Raw genomic sequence first — 8309 nt, forward strand, 5'->3', positions numbered from 1 at the left:
TATATTTGAGGTAAGGTTTTACAGGTTTTATGTCAGTAAAGTAAAATTCCAAACAGAAATGGTAACTCTTACAGGAGCCACGTCCTTCATGCCTGTCATCATGTATTCGTGTATTCTGTAACATTTCGGCTCTCTTGAATGCTTCCATCAGAACAAGCTACTCTGGGTCTCCTGTCTCTTCTTCCTTTCTTTATCCGTGTAAAGAAATGTGTCCTACAAGACTACAGGAAGCAATAGCAAGTGCTAAGTGACTAGTACAAGTTGGGGTTTTTAGGAAAAATAACTTAGACTGAGAGTCATAGCAGGTAACTAAGATACAAGCTTTGAACCACACATCCTGTTTTGAAAGTATTTTCACTGCATATTGATTAGAAAGTACAGAACAAGTAATAATGTGTATCACTTGTACCTGCTATGTCAGACAGTTTTTATACAAGATACTTTCAAATGTGTTAAAGTTTTTAATTAGACTACTGCTTACAATATTACACTAACATATTTTCATTTACTTTCCAAGTTAAAGCGATACTGAGAATACTGAGTCAATTCATTAACTTGTGTTCTGAGTTTAACTGCAATAGGAAAACCATGTTTCATTCACCTCTCATAGTAGTATTTAGCTCAACAAATGCATAACTTAGGCTATTTCATCCTCTGCATTTTCCTCTACATTTTTCAGCAGTTTTAGATTTGGCTGTGTCAGACTGTATCATCAAAACAACTGAAAAAAACACGTAATTATGAATTATACAACAGATTGACATCATTAATATTCTTTTATTCAACTGTCTAGAAATTATTGCATTAAAAGAATTTAAATCTCTGTCAAGAAGAGAATGAATTTAATATATATATACCTACAAGCTTATTTAATCAGGTATGAAAAGGCAACTAACTCGAAGACAAAATAGCCCTTCCAATCAGCTGTAGCAAAAACCTAAGTTAGTTAAAGAAAGGAAGCAGAAGTCTGTATTCAGAAATCTCTGTGAAGAAGAGAATGAATTTAAGATATATATATACCTACAAGCTTATTTAATCAGGTATGAAAAGGCAACTAACTTGAAGACAAAATAGCCCTTCCAATCAGCTGTAGCAAAAACCTAAGTTAGTTAAAGAAAGGAAGCAGAAGTCTGTATTCAGATTAAATTTAAATGAAGCTTCAGATATAATCAATGTAATCAGAGCAGATTTTTTTACGAGGACACCATCTGAAGATTAAAGAAAAGACATAAGAAAATAGCACTGCACAGATTCATCAAAGTTTACCATTTAGTAGGACTGGAAGTTCACAGACAAATATTCATATACATAACCCAAAATATTCACAAAACCTACTGCACTGACCTTCTGTCTTTAAACAACCTGTGTGCAAAGGATTCATGCTATTCCTAAAAGCAGATGAAGTTTGGGGTATTTTTTTTGTGCTTTCTCAATGTTCCGAAAGGTGATTTTATGCATTCCTGTGGTTTAGAACCTGGGAAAACCCATTACATAGCTCAGCACTTTGAACCTGTTATATCCATCCGTTTCCAAGAATATGTCAAGCAGAAATGAACACTGCAGTATCCCCCTTCAGGCATCCACCCACTCTGGTGTGGAGTCCTCCACAGACCACAGGTGGACACCTACACCCCGTCACACCCGTGGGCTGCAGGGGGGCAGCCTGCTTCACCATGGTCATCGGCAACACCCGGGGGACTCTCTGCTCCAGCACATGGAGCGCATCCTCTCCCCGCTTCTTCACTGCCCTTGATGTCTTGACACAGCCTCACTCCTCTCTCTGCCAGTTGTTGTGTGGCACAGTTCTTTTTTTTCCCTCATTTTTTTAAGTATGGTTTCACAGAGGTGTTCCTATCCTATCATTACTGACAGGCTCGGCCTTGGCCAGCAGCAGGTCCGTCTTTGGAGCCGGCTGGCACTGGCTCTATCAGACTTCAGGGAAACTTCTAGCTGCTTCTTGTAGAAGCTACCCCTACAGGCCCCTTGCCACCAAAATCCAGACAGGCAAACCCAATGCAAGAACTTAAAATTCTTTAACTTCTGTAGGTTTTTGACTGGCAGATTAGGAACTGAGAAGCCACCTGAAAAGAGCTTTGTTCTATTCCTTCCAACACACACAGCCACATTCACGCTTCTGGCTGTACCCGAGAACAAAGAGTATGACAAGATTTGAAAGTCGCCAGCTACGGGATAACACCGCAGTGTATTCGTTATTTATTGGCTAAGAAGCTGAAAACCAGTATTTACTTTAGGAATTAAATGGGAGCATTCAGCGCAAGCAGTCGCACCAGAATAAACACAGGGGCTGACTGCAGAGTCTCTTCCAAGTATCTGCCAAGCTGACTCGAAATAAAATTAACTTTTGTCACTCCAGAACCTCAAAGTGTCTATGATGAGAGCATATGAAAAAGGCCAGATGGTAAACAACCCTGCAATACAGCTATGATGAACAATTCATTAAAAAAATTTTAAAAAACAAATCAACCAAAGATCTGTCTAACTAAAGCTTTCTTAGAACTTTAGAGTGCTGAATGTATGTTAACACACACGGTGGTTCAGGACTCTCACATTTTTATCCAAGGTCATTGCTCAGTTTTGTGTGCTACACCTGTAGCCAAGGAATCAAATCAAACCTGGACTTAAAACCAGTTTTAGACTAGATGCATTAGTTTGATCAGTTCAAGCCTCACTGTAATTCCCCTGATGACCAGTTCATAAGGTTCAAGATAAAACCCAAAGTTGGCTATCAATGCCAGTTCAGACAAGAGTGCAGTTACATCCGCAAAAATGTGCAAAGCTGCATCACCTCAGCCTCTCAGTTCCTTCTTTCCTGCTTTTTCTCTCATTTATGGAGAATAAGCCCTAATTTTTGTAGCCTGATGCTGTAACTGTGTTCCGCAGAACATACAGGGCTCTATTTCGCAGGAGGTCTTTTTGTAGCCACCCAAGCTCAGCTTTATTTCCTGACAGTCCAGATATAACTCTTTATTCTCACTGTTAAATGACAGAGAAGTGTGCGTTCTTATCTCTGTGAATGGTTCACCCTGGGAAATTCTGTTAGGATACTTCTCTGTACAGATATATGCATAAACACATTGGTAGCTCTAAGCTCTGCCTGTGCTTTAATCTCCTTTCCCCTGGTAACGCTGCAAGAGAGCAGAATATGGGGGCTGACACAGTTCTCACTCCCAGAGCCATGCTGCAAAGCAGCTCTTACCAGATCAACCCTACGTGGCCAACCCAGGGAGATGAAAAAACCCTGCGGTATTATGCTGGTGAGTTGCTTCAGTAGTGGGAGACGAAGGCAGTGAAGGCCCTTCCTCAGCTGAAGCCCAGTTGTACAGATCCATTTACTGCCAGTAAGACAGCTGGGTCTGACATCCTCATGTATTGCCTTGTAAAGATGGTAGAGAGACAAGTATAAACCGGGTGTTGTGCTGTTGCTTTTTTTAAAGGCAGCATCCAATTCAGACCAGCTTCATTTCAAATTCAGGGTTCCGACTCTTTTTAAATGTCTGTCTAAATATTCTGGTTCAGAATTGTTGCCTTTCGAGGCGTGGCGACCTGGTTCAGGCAATGGCACGGTGACCAACCCCAGGCCGCTCAGGCCATCAGCTCACAGACACCAATGTGGTGGATGGCAAATGGTGTTTATTGGTGCATAACATGGCACTATATAACCCAAATTTACGACACCACTTCCCTCTGCTTACATCAGAAGCTAAACACTATTGGCTATCAGGAGAGGGTCCCTATCTTTCCGTACAGCGCCATATCTTCCGGCCGCCAGACCCTTACTACCAACATTTTCCCCCCCCCCATGCATAATTAAATTGGCTAAAATACAACAATTCTAAAGAATACGTACATCGTAACTTTGGATAAAAACATACTAAATGCATTTCGTTTCTATTCTATGCTGTATAACAACCTTAAAATATATATTGCAGATTTGAATAGAAAACATAAGGCACGCTGAACAAGAGGTAGCTGGGGGGGGTAACTGGGAGTCACAGGGTATAACTGGGGGTAACTAAAGGAGATTCTGAACAAAAACATTCTTAAAGCAATTGTTGGCGCTCCACCAACATGATGTTAACTGCCTCTATCCGGCTCTTAACAAACGACACGAGCCTATTCAATATACAGGGTCCAAAGATCAATGCTATTACAATCATTGCGATTGGCCCTATCAAGGTTAAACCATGACTCGAACCATCCTTGTTGGGCCTCTCTGTCTCTTTTCCATTTTTCCAATCCCTCTCACAATTTGGCCATAGTGTCCCTCACTATTCCAGTGTGGTCCGCATATATACAACACTCTTCCCTTAGGGCAGCAGGCACTCCCTCTTGCTGTAAGAACATCAAGTCTAATCCTCTTCAATTTTGCAACACTACTTCAGATAATGATCTAATTGATTGTTCTAATGCACTTATTGATTGTTCAATTCTAGCTAGGGTTAGAGTTAGGGCATATATAATAACTTGCGTCATGATAACAGGGGTTTAACTGGGACTAGATCACAAATATTTACTTGAAAGCTAGGGGGGCCCGGGGTAACGATTTTTGTAATACTTTCTGCTCCGCCTCTCTTACCAACCCCCGTTCCCATGGTTGATGTTCATCCCAGCCACTAGATGGCATTACAAACCCCAGAATTAAAATCCCACAAACACATCGCAGCCCCTGGCGGGGGGGCTATCTCCCGTTGTTGCGGGACTCCCGGGTGCGGGTAGGATGCTTGCTGACTTGTCGTATTCTCTTGTCACTGGGGCGTACGGGTTACGAGGGTGTCCGATCATCCGATCCTGTGGATAAAAACTCGACTGACTGGTTACTTCCGGGTTCCAGTACCTTTTTGATGGACTCCGGCCCCGCCCAGCTGCTTTGCGGGCGGGCCGCACCCTCCCTTTTGGTTCGCTCCTATATCTTTCTCCTTTTCATTCTCCTCCCCCTCCCGTTTACGTGCGCTTGTTAGTTCTAGCGCTTCCTTTCTGTTCCCGCCGGGGACATCCTCGCCCCGCCCTTCCGCTTTCTGCTCGGCGCCATCTTAGGGGGCGGGTCTTTATGCTCGGCAGAATTATCATCGTCTGGAGGGCGCGGAGTTTGCGTCGCTGCCCCGACTGCCAGCTGCGGGGTAGCTAACAAACACACTTTTGCTGCCCTCCAGGTGTCCTGCTCTTGTATGGCCTTCTGCAAGGCCTGCACGACTTTCCCTCACGACTTAAGATGTTTACCACTCCCTGAGGACATTGTCTCCTCAGCTAATACTTCAGTACATTTATCCCATACCTCGGGGTGGAGAATATCCACCGGCTGGTCAATGATCCCAAGCCTCAAAAGCCTTGCAACTGCGAGAGTAAAATCTTGGGGCTTAACAATCAATCCCCCACTGCTTATGTAATTGGGATACGACCTTCACGAGAGCTTCCATTGTCCTCGTTGGTCCTGGATGCGACCTTCACACGGGCTCCAATCCTGCTCGTTGGTCCTGGGGATATGACCTTCACACGGTGCTGGTCAATGATCCCAAGCCTCAAAAGCCTTGCAACTGCGAGAGTAAAATCTTGGGGCTTAACAATCAATCCCCCACTGCTTATGTAATTGGGATACGACCTTCACGAGAGCTTCCATTGTCCTCGTTGGTCCTGGATGCGACCTTCACACGGGCTCCAATCCTGCTCGTTGGTCCTGGGGATATGACCTTCACACGGGCTTCAATCTTCCCTGGGGGTCCTGGTCTGGAGCGTCTTTCTCTGACTTCCCCCGCCGGGCTGGCTTTGCCGCTCTGGCCGCCGGTCAGCCAAATCCAGACAACCCTCCCGGGTTTCGGCACCACTTGTTGCCTTTCGAGGCGTGGCGACCTGGTTCAGGAACGACACGGCAACCAACTCCGGGCCGCTCGGGCCATCAGCTCACTGACACCAATGTGGTGGATGGCAAATGGCGTTCATTGGTGCGTAACACGGCGCTATATAACCCGAATTTACGACGCCACTTCCGTCTGCTTACATCAGAAGCTAAATGCTATTGGCTATCGGGAGAGGGTCCCTATCTTTTCGTACAGCGCCATATCTTCCAGCCGCCAGACCCTTACTACCAACACAGAATATAATCAGCACCCTTCTATGTCTACTTTTCGCACTTTAATATGCTTCCTAAGTCACACTGCAGACACAGTTCCTGTAAGTCAACCCTGTAAATAAGGCCAGCATTCTACACAACACCTACTTTATTTATACTAACTCAAGTATATTTCATTAGTACTTGCACTGTCAACAGCACTGTTTATCTTTAGTGTAGTTGTTCACTCTCTATGCATTTTCAAGGCATAGAAAGCCGGTCGTGTTCAGTAATTGGATTGCTGCTACATGCAATTAAAGTAGCATTAGCATTTCTAGCCCTAATATCTTATACATTTCTAACAGTAAATTTCATGGAACCTTAGCAATTAAGCTATAGGGATAGAAGAAAAAAAAGAAGAGACTAGATTCTCTCCCACTGTTACAGCTGCTCTACACCACTCACAAAGCAAGCAGATTCTTCCTCTAAGCAGTCCTTCAGGCAACACTAGGGTGATAACCCATTGACTTTACATCATTTATACAGGCTACAGTAGTCAAATTGCAGTAAAATATTAATACAATACTACATGTTAATGATTCTTCATTAAGGAAAAGAAGAAAGAATTTCACAACTTGCTTCATCTGGAAGCAATCATGGCAGTTTTAAGTTGTGAATGCAAACTTCCAGCAGTATCAAACAGAACGTTTTTTTCTTTCAAATCACAGCACCTACCAACACATGGAGCAAATCCCTGTTCACCTTAAGAATTTTTGCTTAAAAGCAGGTAATTACTGAAAGTCAATTCTCAATCTGTGCTGTTAATGAGTCTTAGAGTACTGGTTAGATCAATATTGACTTGATAAATCTCCATTTTCATTTGACTAACCCTAGGGTACCATTTATAGCCTCAGAACCGCAAAACCGAGCACGAAAAATTTCTGCTTGATAATCTGGCACAAGAAGAACTTGCACTACCGTCAACCACAGAGAGAAAGAGTTCAGCTGAACTCATCATTTAAAGCTCTTCAGTCGAGTTTATGCCACAGAAATTAATATTTGCCACCGTAGTAACGTCCACATATGCATTTCTCTTGTAGGTGAACATGAATCCGTTCTCCAGGAATCGATGGTCAATGCTGTTTCAGTTAATAAAACAGTTAGGAGATCAAAGTCATTTACCGAATGTGCTCCCGTCAGAAAGGTCAGACTGGAGGTGACCAGCAGTGGCAACGTACAAGACAACTCCCTGTGGCGAACCCACCTGGGAATTCACCGCCTGGGGCAAGCTTCTTGTGAAGGAGTTACCAGGTGCAAGAATGGACCATGTGGTTACGACGATGAGAGACTGATTTCCAAGGGAAAGGGAACACTGCAACATGAGGAGTCAGACGGAGTAAGCGAACTATCTGCCCTCAGTCAACTTGGAAGTTCAAGCACGTTGAGCAGTTTCAGTGAAGAGAATCGCAGCAACATTTCCAGCACCTGCCAAAAGCCTCCTCTGAAATCAGCCACTTCATCAGTTTGGACACATCAACAAATTTCTTCTAAAAAATGCACGCCGGCCTGCAAAAAAGTGAACTTTTACCCTTTCCCAAATAAAAAAGGACCGAGAATTTCCGAAGCAGCAAGGAGCCTTGGACTGTATGTCTCACGATGAGGACGTTCTGTAATACACAAAACGTAGTGAAAAACTTGACTAAAGCTTCAAATAGCAAAATACCCTTCCTAGTTATGCTGATCGACCTGCTGAAGGTCTACTACTCTGACTAGCCAAAGAAGATCCTTACTACATAATCTGTTGTTCTACAGTACCGTCTAAAATGACATGTTCACTTCTGTTATTCAAGATATAAGAACATTCTTTTTTTTTCCTATTTTCAGGTTACTGATTGTAGAAACTAAGATTTTATCACAGCAATATTTGAAATATTGCAGAGAGCTACAGCAGAGACTAGTAGAACTACTGATGAAGCAACTAGACCAAATTTCAGTATGGTACTGTTTAGTTAGACAATGAACAGATGAAACAGTATTGAAGGTGATTTGTACACTTAAAATTATTTCCTCATTCACTTTCCTCCAAAAAAAAGATATCTATGATACTTTCTGATGTGTGCATTTTTAAAATCAATAAATAAAACCTCTGCTCATTGCTATTGTTGTTTTAACACAACTTAGTGTCACCTTTTTCTTATATATAAATTCTGTAACAACATATTGCTGGTTCCCACCTATCCCCAGT

The 8309-nt window shown here is 42.9% G+C and overlaps 1 protein-coding gene across 1 annotated transcript; it reads left to right on the top strand.

The window, feature by feature from the left end:
- Positions 1 to 3163: 3163 nt before the first annotated feature.
- Positions 3164 to 7737, top strand: LOC104277906. The gene is given in 4 exon segments (XM_009874706.1): positions 3164 to 3275; positions 5429 to 6199; positions 7165 to 7676; positions 7678 to 7737. Coding segments are annotated over 4 exon segments (1455 nt in total).
- Positions 7738 to 8309: the final 572 nt, after the last annotated feature.

Source organism: Apaloderma vittatum, unplaced genomic scaffold (assembly GCF_000703405.1).
Source record: "Apaloderma vittatum isolate BGI_N311 unplaced genomic scaffold, ASM70340v1 scaffold9898, whole genome shotgun sequence".
NCBI classification, from domain to species: Eukaryota; Metazoa; Chordata; class Aves; order Trogoniformes; family Trogonidae; genus Apaloderma; species Apaloderma vittatum.